Here is an 18929-nt window from a genome sequence, read left to right on the forward strand (position 1 = left end):
CGTTCAGTTACGTATTGCTCCAAACCCAAACCCAAACCCAAACCCAAACCCAAACCCAAACCCAAACCCAAACCCAAACCCAAACCCAAACCCAAACCCAAACCCAAACCCAAACCCAAACCCAAACCCAAACCCAAACCCAAACCCAAACCCAAACCCAAACCCAAAACCCAAACCCAAACCCAAACCCAAACCCAAACCCAAACCCAAACCCAAACCCAAACCCAAACCCAAACCCAAACCCAAACCCAAACCCAAACCCAAACCCAAACCCAAACCCAAACCCAAACCCAAACCCAAACCCAAACCCAAACCCAAACCCAAACCCAAACCCAAACCCAAACCCAAACCCAAACCCAAACCCAAACCCAAACCCAAACCCAAACCCAAACCCAAACCCAAACCCAAACCCAAACCCAAACCCAAACCCAAACCCAAACCCAAACCCAAACCCAAACCCAAACCCAAACCCAAACCCAAACCCAAACCCAAACCCAAACCCAAACCCAAACCCAAACCCAAACCCAAACCCAAACCCAAACCCAAACCCAAACCCAAACCCAAACCCAAACCCAAACCCAAACCCAAACCCAAACCCAAACCCAAACCCAAACCCAAACCCAAACCCAAACCCAAACCCAAACCCAAACCCAAACCCAAACCCAAACCCAAACCCAAACCCAAACCCAAACCCAAACCCAAACCCAAACCCAAACCCAAACCCAAACCCAAACCCAAACCCAAACCCAAACCCAAACCCAAACCCAAACCCAAACCCAAACCCAAACCCAAACCCAAACCCAAACCCAAACCCAAACCCAAACCCAAACCCAAACCCAAACCCAAACCCAAACCCAAACCCAAACCCAAACCCAAACCCAAACCCAAACCCAAACCCAAACCCAAACCCAAACCCAAACCCAAACCCAAACCCAAACCCAAACCCAAACCCAAACCCAAACCCAAACCCAAACCCAAACCCAAACCCAAACCCAAACCCAAACCCAAACCCAAACCCAAACCCAAACCCAAACCCAAACCCAAACCCAAACCCAAACCCAAACCCAAACCCAAACCCAAACCCAAACCCAAACCCAAACCCAAACCCAAACCCAAACCCAAACCCAAACCCAAACCCAAACCCAAACCCAAACCCAAACCCAAACCCAAACCCAAACCCAAACCCAAACCCAAACCCAAACCCAAACCCAAACCCAAACCCAAACCCAAACCCAAACCCAAACCCAAACCCAAACCCAAACCCAAACCCAAACCCAAACCCAAACCCAAACCCAAACCCAAACCCAAACCCAAACCCAAACCCAAACCCAAACCCAAACCCAAACCCAAACCCAAACCCAAACCCAAACCCAAACCCAAACCCAAACCCAAACCCAAACCCAAACCCAAACCCAAACCCAAACCCAAACCCAAACCCAAACCCAAACCCAAACCCAAACCCAAACCCAAACCCAAACCCAAACCCAAACCCAAACCCAAAACTCATTTGAAATTTCAGATTCCTCTATCGATTTTTTTCCATTTTGTGGACAAGTGGCCAATTCAACCACAAATTTACACAGAGAGATATTGATATTAATCTTAATAAATAATTATTTAATTTCAATTAAATGTTTTGTTATTAGGTTTATTATAAACCCCCAAACCCTAGATTTCTGGGGGACCAAAAACCAACAAATTGATCGACGTTTCTAAGGATTTTACTCAATACTATGAAGAGTTGGAGGAGTTTCCGTTGAAAGTAATTGAGGAGCTTTTTGAAAAATGCGAACGCTCAGACAATACAAAGACATCCACTTGATTCTGGGAGAATAGATTTTTGCGAACAACTCGCTCGCAACGAACAAGACTTGTAACACAAAAATAGATGTCCAAATGAAAACGGTCCAACCATCAGGAAATGCTGCCGGGCCCTCATTATTTCTTTTTCATGTTATTCTTATTCTTCTTATTATTCTTCTTATTCTTCTTCTTATTATTCATCTTCACTCGTTCTGCCACTGTGTTTAAAAAGTTCTTTAAATATGTCTCCTGTTCTTTATCAAAGAGTAAGTTATAATTGCTCATGTCAACAAAGGAGCATAAATAGTTTTTCTGGTATTTCTTTACAACCTCTTTCGAAAATGTTTCAGTTACATGAAGTCCAACACACACCTGCATCATCTTTGACGATTCAAACACTTCTAAAACAGCATCTCTGATATCATTATACCATTTTGCACTTGAATTAATTTTCATGCCTTTGCCATTCACATCATCTATAATGCTTTTTGAATTATCTTTCACAACGAAACGGTTTTTCTTGTTAATCTTGGTTTCTGCAATATGATAACTATTTAAATTGTAAAGGGTCTCAGGTTTCAGTTGTGCATAATTATCGAGATAAAATAGTTCAGGGATAGTGGAACTGAAATATGAATGTGGGCTAAATTTAGTTCCAGCTTGCACTTTACACTGGAAACCCATTGGTATGATCAAATTTGTAGAGCCATCAATTCTATTAATACCAAACAGGTCGTTATGGTGTGAATTAGATAGAGTAATAAAAACCCCATCAAGTAAAGCCCACTTCTTCTCGGCAAAGTGTTTCCAGAACAACTTTTCTCCATTTAAATCTTTCTTCTTCTCTGGTTTTATAGCACCTTTCGAAATACAGTATTCAATATATCCATTGGGATCTAAACAATGTTTGCACTTGAATATATGATCTTTTAGGTTTAGATTGTTGGTGATTAGTGGTTTGAAACAACCAATGTCAGATAAACATATACCGTCCAACTCCGCGAGTCTTAACATAACAATCGATTCCAAATCAATGTTGTGGTCTGAAGATTCCAGGAGCAATTTGATCATCTCTTGAATAATCCTTTTCATCAATTCTGAATCATTTAATTCTTTCAATTCTGAATCATTTAATTCCTTCAATTCTGAATCATCTTTGTTGCGTAATATCTTTTTTAGAAATTTTAGTCCAAGTGTGTATCCAATAAAGTCCTTTGCAGAATATATAAAATAACGTCTGGTCTGATCATTTTCAAGGTTGGAGCTTTCTGGTCCAGCAAATCCAGAAGAGAGCAAAGCGTCAGCAACACCATCTATGTGTACTTTAAATTCAGAACCTAAAAATGGAAAATGATAATGAGCAACATATTTAACAACGGCGTCTTGAATTGCTTGTTGAATTGCCTGTTGTGTTTCTGATCGACGAGCCAATTTCGAATTATAGGTTTCATAATAGCGATCTATTATCTTCTTTTCTGCTTCGGATAAAAAACCATCTACGGACTTCATAATCGCCTCTTTCAAGTTTTTAGAAAGTTTTTCTAATGCCAATGTGATTAATCTTCTTCTAAAGTACTTGTAACCTTTTTCATGTAAATAGGATAAAATCTCTTCCTTCTCGTCGTCAGGTATTGCGATATGTTTTTCTAAAAATGAAATAATATCATCTCGTGCAACCAAACCAAAGTCAAATATTTTAACTATATCAATCTTTGCTTCAGTTTTACCAAGAGCTGATTGTATAATATCTCCTACATCGACAGAAAAATTAGTTCCAGAAAATATAGATACATGAAATTTTTCTATGGTACCAATTAATTGTGCAAACTTGGTTAAAAGTCCTCTCTTCTCACCACTCGAACTTATTAACTCGGAAAGCTTTTCACAACCACCTGTTTTAGAGATACCAGTATCAGAGTCAGTATTTTTTCTAATGAAATAATATTATGAATCATGTTTGTAAAATTAATCAATACAAACCTTGCATAAACATTTGCTTCATCAATAACCACAACAAAATGTTCAATTTTCTTAACTATTCCAAATAGAGCAGAATTGTCATTAAGTGACTTAATTATCTTGGTCACTAGTTTTGCAATAAATGCCTTCAAGACATCCGGAGAAGAATAAACATATTCCAATGCGTACTCTAGAGCTTCTTGACTGGCGCCGGTTTTGCCATTTGATTGCATATACGCAAGGTATGGAAGTATTCCACCATTAATAATATTTCCATCCTTATCTCTCTGAACAAAGTCTTCAAATACAGTTGGCATTTGTTTGGCTTCATCAATTAGCTTTGAAATATAAATCAATCTACAGATGAATACAAATAGTACTACTTGTTCAACCGAGCCAAAAAGTTCATAAGCCTCCATCCCATTTAAGTAGCCAAATGCTTGTTTCATCAACGAATCGGTTGTCAATCCACTGGATGCCTCTGATGTTGAGGTACATGTTAAAATCATTCCAGGATTGTGGCATAACAAACGCACGCAAGTTGATGTCTTACCAGCACCAGATGGACCCAAAAACATTAAGGCACTTCGTTTACTGTCGTCTACCCTTTTCAATAACTCATCATCTTGTGCCATGGTGTACTGGAATTGTGCAAAATATGGTAGTTCATGTTTGGCAACTAAACCACCTATTAAAGGCAATTCAGTAGACTTATATTGTTCATCAAATCTTGGAAAGCCAAATTTAGTTTTCACCTCAGGAATGATAGTCTTTGAGCGCAATGTTTGCTCAAAATCATTTACATTATCAGCTTTCAACACCTTATGAGGGTGCATGGTTGCCAACTCGTTCCGTGTGTCAGAATAAAAACTTTGGAAATCTTTTACGTTATTACGGCGTGCTTGTTCTATTTCCTTCAGAAGGTCCTTCTTAAAATCAAATAGTGCTACTTGTATCTTATCTAAAGCAGCATCCTCTTTTGATTTTAGTAGTCTACGTAATTTAGACTTCACTTGATCCTTGTCCAACAATTTAATAGATTTGGGCACCAAATTATTGTCCACCCAATTTACCACTGTCTTGCAAGTACTTTCAGAAACCTGAGAAAAGTCTTTGCTTTGAGTCATGGCTTTAATTGCAAAATCTACATCGTGCCTCTTGATATCCTGAACAATGTTGTCAAGAGAAGACCCATCAAAATCAGCACTATATAGAGGCTTAACTTTCACCACGGACAATGAGGCTCCACCTTCACGTTTCTTCATATGGAGAAGAGAAGCAACCTCTTTCTTTGTCCATTCTTCGTAATTGTTGAATGAAAGAACAACTGTGGACGCTTGTTGTTGAGTAGGAGCGGTTGGTTGTGTTGATTGTGGTGGTGATATAACACCTGACGATGAAGCAACACCTGACGAAGTAGGATTTGATGATTTCCCCTCCTCCTCCTCATCTTCCATAATTGAAGATGAGGTTTTGCTGCATTCATACGAGGCTGAGTTGCTTTGTTTTGTTTTCTTTGCTTTCTTCTCAGTCTGAAGAGTCTCCGAACTATATTTTCTTTTAGATTTTGAATCCCCGAAAACTCTTCTGGATTTTCTTTCTTTCATTCTTTTTTCATCATTCTCACCAGGATGAGGAAGATCTTCCACTCTCTCTTCATCCATCACACTTCCTATTTTCTTTCTCTGTTTGTGTGGCAGCATCGTCGAGTTCGTAAGAATATTTTTTAAAGTTTAAAAATAGATAGGAGTACGAGGTATCTTCGGACTTGTGTTATTTTTATTTTTAGCAATCATAGAGGTGAAAAAAAGGTTTGTTGAAGTAAATGCTGAGTCCATTAAAAAAATTGGAATTCTGTCTTATTATGAACAAAATGAATTATACTTCAAAGTTTTTTTCTGACATTGATACCCCAGGTTGTGTTGTAGTGGAATTCTGATCGACAATTAAGCATCTTTTCTCTTACCATTTCATCTTTCGGCACAGTTGGTCCTGTGGTGGCATGTTGAACTTCTTTAGATAAATTTTTCAAAACTGATAAACGGGTTCAAATTCCCAAAGAACATGAATATGGAGGCATTATTATGGATATTCATGTCAATCAAGGTCATGCAGGTCGAGACATTTGTGAATCAGTTGCTTCATCAACGTATTACATTCCAAAGTTCCAAGAAAAATTCCAGAAGGTAAAAAGTTCTTTCGAGAGTTGCAGAACTACAGAGGCATCCAAAGATATCGTATTGGATAATCATTATGATCCTACTTGTGTTGGGGTATTAGTTTTTGTTGACTGTGCATTCTTTCCCAAATGTGGAACAACTGATGGTTGGGTAGTGTTTGTTGATGGTTTATCCAAATATGTGTTTGGATTTATATTATAGTCTAGCAAAAAGTCAAGTGTTATTGCCTCTCATGCCCAGCAAGTAATTGATTTCTTCAAGGCAAGAGGTGTGAATAAGGTTACTTTTGTGTGCGACAACGGGGGTGAATTCAAATCTCAAGAAATTGAAGAGTTTTGTTCCAGCCTCATGACGAGGATGATGATCAAGAGAATGTATTTCAAGAAGTCATTTCTCAACCACAACAACAACAACAATCACTACACCCTTCTCTTGCTACTCACCAACAGCCTCAACCAAACAATCATGCTTGGTTTATGCCACCTCTGACTCATGTATTTCATCACAATCATCACCAGGAAAGAACAACAAAACAACGACCGGCGAGTGTGAAACAATTTTTCGAAAAGAAATGTTTTATTGAGTGGAAAGATATAACTTTTCCGATGAATTCTCCTCATCCCATTTTGAAAAAAGTTTGTGGATTTGCAGTTCCTGGTAAAATCACTGCTATTTGTGGACCGACAGGTAATTATTAGTTTAGGGTTTCTTTTCGTCTCAAAACTCATTGACTCTGCATTTATCATCAATTCACTCAAAACAATGAATCAATTTTATTGTTACAATATGAATAATTATTATTGATTTCTTGGTTCATGGGATGTAATTTTTATTCCATCATCATGAATTTCGGATGAATAATTCATTTAAAACTTTTGATATATTTCTTGAACGCTGAGTTGAACCTTCTTTTGAAACAAAATCATTCGATCAGCGAGTGGAAAGTCGACACTTCTTCGAATTTTATCCAACCGAGGTTTACACAAACATTACAGTGGAGACATTTTAATCAATGGACAAATTTGCTGAATACACAATTGCAAATGGATCGAGATGTGTCTACCAAGTACAAATCGTTGGTGTCTTTTGTCTCGAAAGATTTTTCACCGTCCAACATGCCACTCATAGTGAAAGAAATTTTATATTTTGCCGTTCGTTTCAAGGTACCATTATATTCGAACAATCCACTCTGGACTACACGAGACGAGAGATTGAGTTTGCTATTGAATGCCTATGGATTGAAGAATAAGGAAAATGCACCGTTTCAAACACTTTCTTCTGGTGACAAGCGAAGACTTTCTATTGCTGTTCAAAATGTACTCTTTAATAGAGTGATTCTTTTAGAATATCCCACCGATGGCATTGAATTTGGTGAGTCCTTTCATCTCTTAAAAAAGATGCAAGTTCTCGCCAATTTGGGAATTACCATTGTCATGTGTCTACATAGGCCATCCATTCTCGAATTAGAACTATTTGACTATGTCTCTATTTTATATAAGGGAAGCACCATTTATTTTGGAAAACCGAACATGATACAGGAGTACTTTAACTTAATTGGTGTACAGCTTCCACTCTATAGACAGAACGTTTTGATCTCTGTATTGGAATTATTGAAACTTCATGAGTTATCCAAATCCAGCGATGAAAACGATCAACAATTGGTTCGTGAATGTTTGGGCGGTAGCGATGAAAAATCTTATGAAAAACGTGATCATTTGAATGTAGAATTTGAACAGAGAATGGACTTATTTTACATTCCACAAAAACAACGGGAACAAGCTCCTTATCTTCAATACAAGATTGAAGATATGGAAACAGAAAAGTATTATTCTGACTACTTTTTTTCAATTTTGTTTTTGTTAGAGAGAAGCTATTTGGTCAAATTTAGAAGATGGAAGACCGATATCTTGTCACCAATTCTTGAAAAATTAATTGTCTCTGTATTCATTGGACTGCTATATTTGCAAATTGAACCTACCAATATGACACTCAAAGGAAAAATTTTTTCTTTTCTCAATTTAAACATTTCCATTACATTTGGTTTGGCACTTCGAACCCTAACATCACAACTACCCTTATTAGCTCAAGAACGAAATTCAAGAAGTTACAGAATTGGAGCTTTTTACATTGCAAAATCCATTGAAGATATGGCTGACTTTATTTTTCAAAATCTCGTCTTTGGGTTGACCATTTACTTGATGGCAGGACTGAGCTATCGCCCTGAACATATTTTTGCCTTCATTCTCATATTTAGTGTATATAATTTGGCTTGTATCAGTTGTGCTCAAGCTCTTGCATCCATCATACCCATTCCAAGTGTATTGAATTTAATTGCTCCAGTGGTGAGTTTGATTTTCACAGTGGTGAGCGGAGCTTATTCTGTAACTTCCACTCAATTTTTAAATTGGGTTGGATATTTGTCTTTTCTTTATTATGGCTTTAGAGCGCTTACCATCAATGAATTTAGAGATGTGATGATTTCCCCACCAACAGCTCCAAACGGAACGGTCATACTTCCACCTGGTCACTTCACAAACGGCACTTTGTATTTACAAAAAACTTTTGGAATTACCGATCCACGTTATATGATGTGGGTGTATTTTGGAGTCTTGTGTGCATATTTTGCAATATGTAAGGCCGCGGGATACTTTGGCCTTCGTTACATCTATAGGGGAACAAACTTGAAGGGACTTGTGAGAATGGTAATCTTTGATTGGTGTACTTGTTGCTGTTGTTTCAGGAAACGGGCAAAAAAGAAACGTCTGGAAATTCAGCAAGATCAAACAATCATTTTGCAACAGCAACGGCCAACCATGCGTCAAACGCATGAACAAGTGTAAGGTTATCGTTCACCATTAAATAGTGATATCGCGAGTGTCATTTTAATCACAAAATCCTTTGAATGTTTGACATTTTGATCTTAATACGTTCAATGTATCTATTTATTCTAGCAATGCGAGCTTCCAAGATTCCTTTTTCCAATCTCCAATAATTTCATGAACCTTTCGTGGATATTTCATTGGAGGAGCTGGCTCATTTTCAATTTGAGGTGGTTGGAAAGGTTCCTCAATAATTTCTCGATTTTCTTCACATAGATTGATAAGTACTTCCAGATGGTTTTGCAAAATCTTGGCCTCTTCAAATTTTTCAAAATAAATTAAAATTTCTAATAATGATGAAATGGAAGCAATAAAATTCTTGGAAGGAATGAGAGATTCAATTCTCGAAACTAAGCTTCCTTCTTCGAATGGAGATCCCTTCTTAAGTTTTTCTCTGTTCTTCTTCTTTCTTGAAACTCCTCTCTTTGAGATGACTGATGAAGCAGTTGATCTTGAAGACAACACAGAAACTCCTGAATAACCACTCACACCGCTTTGCATACTACTGGCCTCAGAGAGAGCATCAATATTGTGTGGCATATCTTCACCAAATTCTCCTTCATTGTGTTGTTGCATGAGTAATTGTTCTCGAAGGATGGCTTCCTTCTCCTCTCTCAATTCTTTGAGACGAGCAATGTATTTCGTCAACTTGGTTTCATTCTCAATAAGGTCTTCGGTAATTTCGCGTGCAGACTCAAACACTCCAGGTTTAACGTGACTGTCAATGAGATCATTTCTACCGGCGCAAGTGGCAACACGTACAGCTTCTTTCCATTCGTGTCCAGAAACGAGTTTCAGAACGGCCTCTTCATGATCATTCAAGTAGTCTCTACAAACGAGTGACGCAGCAATCGAATTCTTGCCTCGTTCCAGTACTGAAATGGTGCTCTTGGCAATTTTCTTAATATCTTGAGCACTTTGTCCAAGTGGTTTTGTGAGTGAGAAGACATACTGATATTCACCGGCCTCAATAAATGCTTCTTGAGCTTTTTTCAAACTTTTTACACTTCACATAGGCAAAACCAGCTTGCTTATGATTGCCGGTGCTCACCAAATAGTCACCATAGGCTTCGAAAATAACCTCGAGCTTTTCCTTGTCATTTTCATAGAGTTTCATACCCAACTTGAAAAGACCCTTCTCTCTAATGAGAGACACAGCCTCATGAAAATGTTCAGGTCCAGCCTTGGAAATATTCTCGAGGGCCTTTTCGAAGCGATTCAAATACATGTCAATACTATATTGCCTGTAGTATTGCTCAAGCTTTTTAAGGTTCGCAAGGAATGGAAGATATTCTTTTGGATCTTTTTGTGACTTTTGGGCAACCATGAGGACCAAATCGAAATCATACATTCCCAATGCAATGTCATACAATGTATTAACATCGATCAAAAACACGAGATAGCTCAGTGCAGCATCAGAGTCAGAGTTTTTGATAGGTTTGTCGCTTGTTCGCAAACTTCTGATCAATTGCAAGGCATCTTCAAGCATTGGTGGTTCATTCTTAGCATAGGTTGTGAGAATGGATGAAATGTACTTCTTCTTATCGACTTCATTGAGAGCTGCTCTGAGACAAGTACAAATTTTGTTAATCTTGCTTTCACCAACAGAGGAAGAGGATGAGGAGGCTTGTGGTGTTGAAGTTTCATGATGATTCTTTAAGATTTTTCCATCCGAGTGATATCCTGCAAATTTAGTCTTGGTAATATCTTCATTGGTGAGAGTGGAAACGAACAAGTTGATATGATCAGGATTATTCACATCTTCGACAAACCTCTTTGCATTTTTGAGGAACGCCTCAGGGTTGTGATCAAAAATAATGTTCATGTCAATTCTGTATTTACGTGTGGCAACCACTGCTTTACCATATTCTAAACTATTCAATAAGGATCTGACATGAGATAACACTAGAGCCTTAGGAGTAATTCCTTCCAAGTTACCTCTTGGCATTTGAAGGATGACATTCAAATCTGCAGGCACAGCACAAACCAATCTAGCACCTCTTTCAATTTCTCTAAATGTTTCATCGTATTTAGAGGTGGGTCCACTAGCTGCAATATCAACAGCATCATACAAGGAGAGATTCAGATTGATAATTCTTAATTTGTGAGACATTGTCGTAAAGAGTAAGAATTGGTCGGTAAGAGTAAAAGAGGAGCAATTAGAAACAACGTTGTGTGAACCAATAAAAAGAATTCCTCTACTATTGAGACCCACAACTACTTCCTCTTCTCCCATCATGGTAGGTGCCATAATTTGGCATGGATGTTCAAATTTTTCATTCAATTCTTCAGGTATGTCATCTGAAAGTTTTTGTTTAAACAATGCACCAGTTTCACCTTCAACAAATAAATTTCCACTATAGTCATGATAGGAGACTCGAATAATTGATTCTGGGTAGGATACCTCTCTTACATCAACACTTAAATCTTCCTTGATAGAGCAAATGATTAGAGAATCTGTCTTTCCTGGAATGGATTGTAGCACATAGCAAAATGTTTCTCGATTAATCATGGTTAAAAGTCTAATGGAGGTGTTAGGTGTGTGTTGTAAAATGCCTACTTTCTTTGGAGGAAGTCCAAACTTTGGTGGCTTGTTATTGTGACTAAATTCAAACATATGCAACGAATTATCTGATAGTAAAACGAGACATCGTTGAGAACCACCAAACGTCACACTATTCACTGGTAGATCAAAACTAATACTATCGGAGCACATTGGTGGAGGAACTACAGCATAACGTAATGGAGTTAAATTCACCTTATTACCATCAATGACAGCCATGACACAAGGATTTTCGTTGGTCATGCCACTTGTCATGTCATGATCCCAACACAAATCATAACAAATATAGGATCCATCTTTGCAAAATATATGCAATCGGTAGGATGATTCAATATCCCATGCAACATAAGTTGGAGCTTGCTTCTCTTCATTGAATGTGTACTCTTGTTTCAAGTACCAATGGTAATTCTCTCGGTACCACAACTGCACAACCACAACATTTTCTCGCAACGCTGGCTTGAAAGAAACACACAAAACATCTGAACTGGTGTTCCACTCAAGAGAATAAACGTCGCTCATTCCCTTCTCGAGAAGAAAATCATAATGTTGCAAACCATTTCTTTCAAAGAATGAAATTGAAGTCTCCTTTTTTCCTGCATGATATTGATGAGTACCAATAATACTTCCGTCGGGTCTGTAATGCACTACTTGGCCCAACAAACCATCAACTGGTTCTGACTTGGATACCAAGTTACCATTTCGTTCCCAAACTCGAAGCCATCTCTTTCCATCTGAGGAATCCATGGTGTTCACAACAAAGTATTGGCCATCATTTCTCCAACTGATATTGACTGGTGATTGACGATTCAAAAATCGAGCTGACACCTCCTCTGTAAGCTTGGCTGGTTGCTTGGGTGTTGTACCTGCAGTATTTGTACTAGTGTTGGTTTTTGTTGGTATTAAATCTGATGGAGCCTCTGTTAAGGTCTCAAAATGTTTGGACATGGTCAAAATATTGCCATTACCTGTTGCAAAAATTACAATTTCCTGATCTGGAGACCAAGACATTGCAAGAATACCTTCTTCGATGGAAGCAGTAACTTCACACATATCTGTTGAAATATTAAATGTAATGATATCAAATTGAGAAATAATGATGAGACTCTCCAACTCGGCAACGTATTGAATATCCATCATTTTTGCATCGGGTGTAACTCCTTCAACATTTTCATTAATATTGAAAGTTCTCTTGATGGTACCCGATTGAACGTCCAATTCAAATAAAATACCCTCTCGTGTGATTCCGAAAATTGTATCTGTGTCCGTTGAAGTACAAGACACCACTTCGTCCCGAAATGATGAAGTGCAAAATGGAAGCAACTGATGATGAACAGGTTTGAGATTTCTCATTTTTTTTGAATGATGTTATTTCAACATTGCACAACAGATGCTTTTCAAAGTCATTCGATCGATGGTGACTCTTCGAGTCCTCGAGTATGGTTTCCTCGACAACCTTCGAGTATCGCTCAGATGATGCATATGCATAGTACTGCCTAGTCTAAGAAGGTATAAAATTAAATTAAAATGTTTTATTACATTACTATTGTGAAAAATGTGTGGTAGTTCTGTGATGTTGAGAATGTCTGAGTCATGGGTGAAAATAAACATTTTCAAAAGAGAGTGAGAATGAGCTACCGCCACTCTCTTGAAATGTATAAATATGTATACTCATTCCGAATGATTATTGTTGATTGGACTTAATCTTGAGATGTTGCAAGTGTTCCTTTGGAATGAAATCCAAATTCACATTGGTACCCTTGATGTTGACAAGCTTCTCAGTAGAGACTGCAGATGATGTAGAGGTGGTTCCGAAGAACTTCTTGTATTGAGCAGATCCCTTGAACAAATACCAAGCCCCGAAAGCCATCAAGCCTAACATGGCAAAGAGGGAAACATAGGAGAAGACTGTCTCAAAATCAGCTGATTCTTGAGCTTCGACGAATTGAACAGTTTGATTGAAGAAAGTAGTGGAGAAAGTATCATTATCAACATTCAAGTAAAAGACATCCACCATGACTGTATATTCACGGGCATCCAATGTCTTATCGGCAACAAATTTGTACGAGAAGGTAGCAGTCTCCTCAGGACCTACGGTAACATTTTGAATTGAGCCGGTGAAGTTTTGAACAATGAAAGGTTGATCAAGATTGGCTACAAGATAACCACGAATGAATTGAACACTGAATGGAAGATCACCAGTATTCAAAAAGCCCAAAATTACTTCTGATTCTTTACCTAATTCGAGAGTCTTTTGATTGTCTTGATTTAATCTAGCGAAAGGAGTAACATCAGGTGATGAAATATAGGCTGATGTATCTTGTTCATCGAGGGTTGGTTCTTCAGGCGTAATTTCCTCCTCATTCTCTTGTTGGGCTTTAGTTAATCCTACAAAGAACAATGTCGAGATGAGTAAAGCTCCTATCAAGAACAACACGCTGCGTTTTGTGTTGAAATACTTCATTGTTGTGAGATGATGAAGGTGTTGCTGATTTTTTTTTAAATTCTTTTACAATAAATTTCATTCCAAACAACACACGTCACTCTTTGATGCAGCGATCACAGTCTGGGAACCAGAAATTAATTTCTACACCTTTATTTAAATCAACACTTCGAACAAAAGCAACAAATCGAACAAAGCACTGATCTTGCAAACTTCTTTAAACACTCGGTGGTGTGGAAGCAAGGGGAAAGGACACAACACGACTTATATTACGGACCTTAATAAAAATTCAAAGTAAACCGAATTTTAGAGAGTGATTGCAAACACGAGAGTATCTTCTCTTGTGCCTGAATGTTGAGTATGACTGATTGTGGCATAAAGTGCTTCTCTAATATGACAATGTTCTTGAAAATAAATTTCATGGCCTCGAAAAGAATTTGATAATTCAAACAATAGATAACAAATGAGAAGAATTTGTCGTCCATGAGTTGAATTTTGGTCTGGTTCTTTCTCTTTACGAGGGAATCAATGGTAAGAACAATATTCTGAAAAGAATAGCCTGTTTTCAAGTTGACTCCAACTTTGGATAAGGGTCCTTGAGCGCAAACAACAATCAATTGCCATGGATGGCTCACAAAATTTCCACTACTCAACCATTTAGTCTCTGATACAAGTTTGTCAGACAATATGGTTTTTAGAGTATGAATGATTAGAGTTCTCACTACTCTTCCCATGTTATGGTTTTTGGATTCATCGGTAACAATTTCCACAGATAAATTCTCAGACTTTCCAACTTCCACAATGTAATGCAATAGTGTTTTGGTATTCCGTTGGAGTGTTGTGACCAGTTCATAATCTTCAGCAGCGTTTTTTGCAGCCTCATCAAATTCAAATCTCAGTTCAAAGATGACATGCTTCTTTAGCAAATTCAATAAGGCAAAAAATGGTCTAGCATATTCGTTATCGTGAAGAAGAGAGGTGACCTCGTAAGATTCTGACAGGAGTGTGGATGTGCTCACCAATTCAAAGGTACAATATGCCAGCATTTTCTTCTGAAGTAAATATTCAATTAGAAGCAAGTCCCTTTCTTTGAGTTTTTTCTGGTCTTGTAATATTCTAACTTCCTTAAATGAGAGAAACTCTTGCATGACGTTGTCTTTTTTCAAACAAGGTAATTTCGAAAAAATTCCACACAAATCTCGCTCTCCTTTGAAAAGAGTGCTCTATGTGGATCAAAAGTATGAAAGGATGATTCACGTCATTGTGAATCTCGAGCATGTTCATCACCACACTTACCTTGGGTCTGTTTAACAAAATGGCATATATCGAATGTATTAATGGTTTCATAAAACTTGAAGTTCTATCTATGACGATCATAGCATTGGTTGTTATATTTTCTCGAGAGGGCGATGTGTTCGTTTGAGTAAGCGCCGTCGAAATCATGTCAATAACCGTTCTCCTTAATTTATCCAACAATGGGTGAGCCAGTAGAGGTTTTTCGGTGTGTAGAAATTTGAAAGGTTCTTCCCACCCGGATGGATATGCAAGAAGACGCTCATTTGAGGAAGGCTTTTCATTTCTTTGGACATATGGTACAGTAGGGGTGTCCTGAGATGTATTTTGTCTTGCAGGAGATGTCTCTAAATATGGTTGGTGAGTTTGAGAAAAAAGTGCCGTGTTAAAGTTTGAACTTTTCACGGCAGCTAGCTCAGTAATCATTGTTGCATCCTCTTGTAAAAATTCTTCTAAAGATGATAGCTGAACTGACACTTCTTCATTGTTTGTGAGATGAATCGATGAGGAAACGTCCAAAGTGTCAAGTGCAACTTCTTTTTCATCATTTCCTCCGAGATCATTCTCATTGTTGATTATGGTGCTGCTATCGGTGTGCTCACTTGTTTTAACCTCCTTATTATTCTCAATTATAGACATCTTCTTTTTACGGCTACTTCGCTTTTTATGTTTTCTAATAGCCAATCCCACAAGGCTGTTTGAACTGGAAAGTAAATTTTCTTCTTGATTTTCTGGATAACCTTCCTGAAAATCTGTCCATTCTTGGCTGTTCTCATTTAGCAAGCTTGTGTCAGTAATAAATGGAGTGTTTTCTATTGATGGCTGTTCTGTTGTTTCGTTCTTTGCCTCTATTTGTGTATCATCAAAAACAACTCCGTTAAAATTGTTGGCTACAGCAGTACCGTCAGTAATGAAAGCAATTTCGGAATGATCTTTTGGTGAATCCAATATTTCCATTGGATGTTCATTCTCGGGAGAAGAAGAATCAGTAGGCATCATGATGGATTGAGTGGAGCCAGATATTGCATTTGACTCGCTCGATTTATATTCCGATGGTAGCTCTGCCGTCACACGATTTTGGCTTTGCTCCGTGTGTTGCTCCACAAAATTATCATTTGCACTATCAGTGTTTTCTTGCATTCTCATTGCCACATTTCCGAAGTCCACATAGTCATCATCATCAAAATTGCCGTTAAAATCTTCTGGAGAAATTGTGAAAATTTGAAATTCACTTGATCCTTCTTCCTCTTCACTTGCTATTACATTTTTTTCGTCTTTTTTGGTTGTCAACCTTGTTGAAACACCGCTATTCGTACTCTCTGTTTCCAAAGAAGCAATGATTTCTTTTTCATCCAAGAACTCATCCTCATCGTTCTCATATTTATGATTATTGGATTCAATAGTGTTCTTTTCTTCTGCAATAGATGTTGGTACATTGAAATCTTCGTCTAAAAATTCGGAATACTCCTTTACAATTGGATCCTCCAACAGAGGAAGAGAATTAGTTTCAATAGACTTATTCATTTGTTGATTTTGTTCATGTTCATGAAAGGTTATTTCATCCGAAATCCATGTATCTTCATCCTCCAAATATTCCTCATAAATATCGACTACATCATTTCCTCGATCATCAATGGTTTTAGGGATGGTGGAAGATTCCACAACTTGATATGAAAATTGAGAGAAATTTTTCCTTAAATTAACCGTTGATGAGAACATGTCGGGATGGCGTGATGCATATTGTCTCAATCCTTGATATCTTTTATACAGTACATCGGGCAGAGTATGGTAAGGAAGAGGATGGTGCACCGTATTGTCATTCAAGCCGTTGAAAGCCTTACTTAGGACTTGTTCTTCCTCCTTTTCATCTCGAAACAATAAAGCATGATTCTCTCGATTCCGATATAAAAACACAACAACTTTTAAAGAAGATTGTGAATGTTTCTTTCCCTCCATCAAACGATCAAGTTTCACTCGTAAAGAGGAAACATCTTGTGCAGACATTTTTTAACAATATGAATCTCTAGATGACTGGACCATGTGTAGGCCCTTCTCATCTTTCATTCCCCTTCTTTATGGTTCTTTCTATTTCTTCTTTAGACACATTTGTATCCTAAAATCAACTTTCAATGATATGAAATTAATTTGTAAATTTGTAAAGAGGGAAAAAAATGCCGCCATTTGATCATTCCATTCCGAGTGTGTTACATCAATCCGCAGTTCAAATACAAGTAAGTGTGTGTCTCTCGGATTGTTCCATTGAGGATTTGAAAAATAGGATGTAATTATTTGATGATCAAACAAACCATTTGTTGTATGTGTTGGCTTGAAATAAAGTCCACATGGAGAGGTCATTACACCCGAAAGAAGATTGTAGATTGGGCCATGAAGGAATTTGAGAGTGTTGTGAGAGAAGTTGAAGGAAAACATTCGGATGTTGTATGGAAGTCTTCATCATGTCACGGAATGAAAATACCTCAAGTGATCAATACAAAATTAAGGTATGTGTTTCAAAAGAACAATTGATACGAACAATTCGATACAAAAAACAAACAGCGAAGATGAGAGTGATTTGGAAAAGATCATAACGAGTTTGATGAGTAATAAGCAAGAAAATGCAAATATTTCATCGAATAGCACTAGTGAAGGAAAAAACAAAATAATTCCTTCACCCACGAGAGACAACAAACACGAAAATGCTCACACCGATGAAAACGAGTATATACCAAGTCCTAATGTTGTTTCAAACTCGTCACAACAGCAAACGAGTGCTTTAACAAACACTTCGACGAGTCAAAAATCGTCACAATCGACTCAATCCTCCATCACACAAACTGAGAGTCCTCGCACAACATCTTCCTCTTCAAATACTTCACTACTATTGGAAGATTCATCAAAAACAACTCACTCAACCAAAGAACAAGAAATTCAAACAGATTTATTGTTGCGAGCCTCCTTGAATAATTTTTCTCTACCAAAAACAAAAGAATTGACAACCGTCTCAACCAACACAAGCATTGATGTCAAGACTTTGAATCCATCATTTACCATCATTCCTGAAAAATCCCTCAATAACCATAATGAATCACGAAACTTGATCACACAAGAGTTGTTGAATACAAATACATCACAATCGTCAACGATAAATGCCAGTTCGCTTAAAGAGATCAATGGTGAAGACCATGAGGATGACGAATTTAACAGCTCAATAATGTGTGGACTTGACATGCTTAAAAGTTTTGATTTATCGGAATTCAACAAGAATCAGTCTACTTTATCTCAGCACTCATCCCGAGTTGACTTTCCTTTTAGGAACAGACAGGAAAAATCCATGATCATGAGCAACAGTGGAAACAAAAATCATGGTGAATCCTCCTCATATTTTCACACTCCATCTTTCGAACCACAAGCAAACCAATCTAATCTTTCCATCCAATCACAAAAACCAGAGAATTTTGCATCAAATGCTTCTTCTTTCAATCATTTCCCTTCCCAGAGCTCATCTCGAGAAAACAATCTACCTCAAAATTCCAAGGATGATGCTCTGCAAGTAAGTAAAGAAAGACCAAACGCAGAGGTGGAACAAGAAATATCTCAGCTCAAGCTCGAATTAGCAAGAGCTGAGGAGGCTTACTTGAAACGAAAAAAGGTAGGTTTGAGGATATGCTCGCAATTTTTCAAATTCACATCTTCTTCAACATAACAAAGGAATTGATTGAAGCATACTCATTGAGTCGAGTTCGATAGGGAAGTCCTTTTTTCAATTTTATTATTGCTCATCAAGGAGTAGCAAGGGCAAATGTATAGTATTT

The 18929-nt window shown here is 37.6% G+C and overlaps 7 protein-coding genes across 7 annotated transcripts; 2 read left to right on the forward strand and 5 right to left on the reverse strand.

The window, feature by feature from the left end:
• Nucleotides 1–3: 3 nt before the first annotated feature.
• On the reverse strand, nt 4–1814 carry FDP41_008822 (uncharacterized protein; the record flags this gene model as incomplete). Its single annotated transcript, XM_044712716.1, has 2 exons — nt 4–1502; nt 1733–1814. The coding sequence occupies 2 exons, from the start codon at nt 1812–1814 to the stop codon at nt 4–6; spliced, it is 1581 nt and encodes a 526-aa protein (XP_044557287.1).
• Nucleotides 1815–1938: 124 nt separating this feature from the next.
• On the reverse strand, nt 1939–5465 carry FDP41_008823 (uncharacterized protein; the record flags this gene model as incomplete). The annotated part of the gene is made up of 2 exons (XM_044712717.1): nt 1939–3733; nt 3784–5465. 2 exons carry the CDS (start codon nt 5463–5465, stop codon nt 1939–1941), a joined length of 3477 nt encoding a protein of 1158 aa, XP_044557288.1.
• A 1520-nt stretch (nt 5466–6985) lies between these two features.
• FDP41_008824 (uncharacterized protein) lies at nt 6986–8782 on the forward strand (the record flags this gene model as incomplete). Its single annotated transcript, XM_044712718.1, has 1 exon — nt 6986–8782. The coding sequence occupies one exon, from the start codon at nt 6986–6988 to the stop codon at nt 8780–8782; it is 1797 nt and encodes a 598-aa protein (XP_044557289.1).
• Nucleotides 8783–8884: 102 nt separating this feature from the next.
• Nucleotides 8885–12734, reverse strand: FDP41_008825 (uncharacterized protein; the record flags this gene model as incomplete). Its single annotated transcript, XM_044712719.1, has 2 exons — nt 8885–9737; nt 9820–12734. 2 exons carry the CDS (start codon nt 12732–12734, stop codon nt 8885–8887), a joined length of 3768 nt encoding a protein of 1255 aa, XP_044557290.1.
• A 331-nt stretch (nt 12735–13065) lies between these two features.
• Nucleotides 13066–13845, reverse strand: FDP41_008826 (uncharacterized protein; the record flags this gene model as incomplete). The annotated part of the gene is made up of 1 exon (XM_044712720.1): nt 13066–13845. One exon carries the CDS (start codon nt 13843–13845, stop codon nt 13066–13068), a length of 780 nt encoding a protein of 259 aa, XP_044557291.1.
• Nucleotides 13846–14102: 257 nt separating this feature from the next.
• Nucleotides 14103–17121, reverse strand: FDP41_008827 (uncharacterized protein; the record flags this gene model as incomplete). The annotated part of the gene is made up of 2 exons (XM_044712721.1): nt 14103–15047; nt 15121–17121. 2 exons carry the CDS (start codon nt 17119–17121, stop codon nt 14103–14105), a joined length of 2946 nt encoding a protein of 981 aa, XP_044557292.1.
• Nucleotides 17122–17288: 167 nt separating this feature from the next.
• On the forward strand, nt 17289–18864 carry FDP41_008828 (uncharacterized protein; the record flags this gene model as incomplete). Its single annotated transcript, XM_044712722.1, has 4 exons — nt 17289–17348; nt 17455–17618; nt 17674–18766; nt 18826–18864. 4 exons carry the CDS (start codon nt 17289–17291, stop codon nt 18862–18864), a joined length of 1356 nt encoding a protein of 451 aa, XP_044557293.1.
• Nucleotides 18865–18929: the final 65 nt, after the last annotated feature.

Source organism: Naegleria fowleri (genome assembly GCF_008403515.1).
Source record: "Naegleria fowleri strain ATCC 30894 chromosome Unknown tig66, whole genome shotgun sequence".
Classification (NCBI taxonomy): domain Eukaryota; phylum Heterolobosea; class Eutetramitea; order Acrasida; family Naegleriidae; genus Naegleria; species Naegleria fowleri.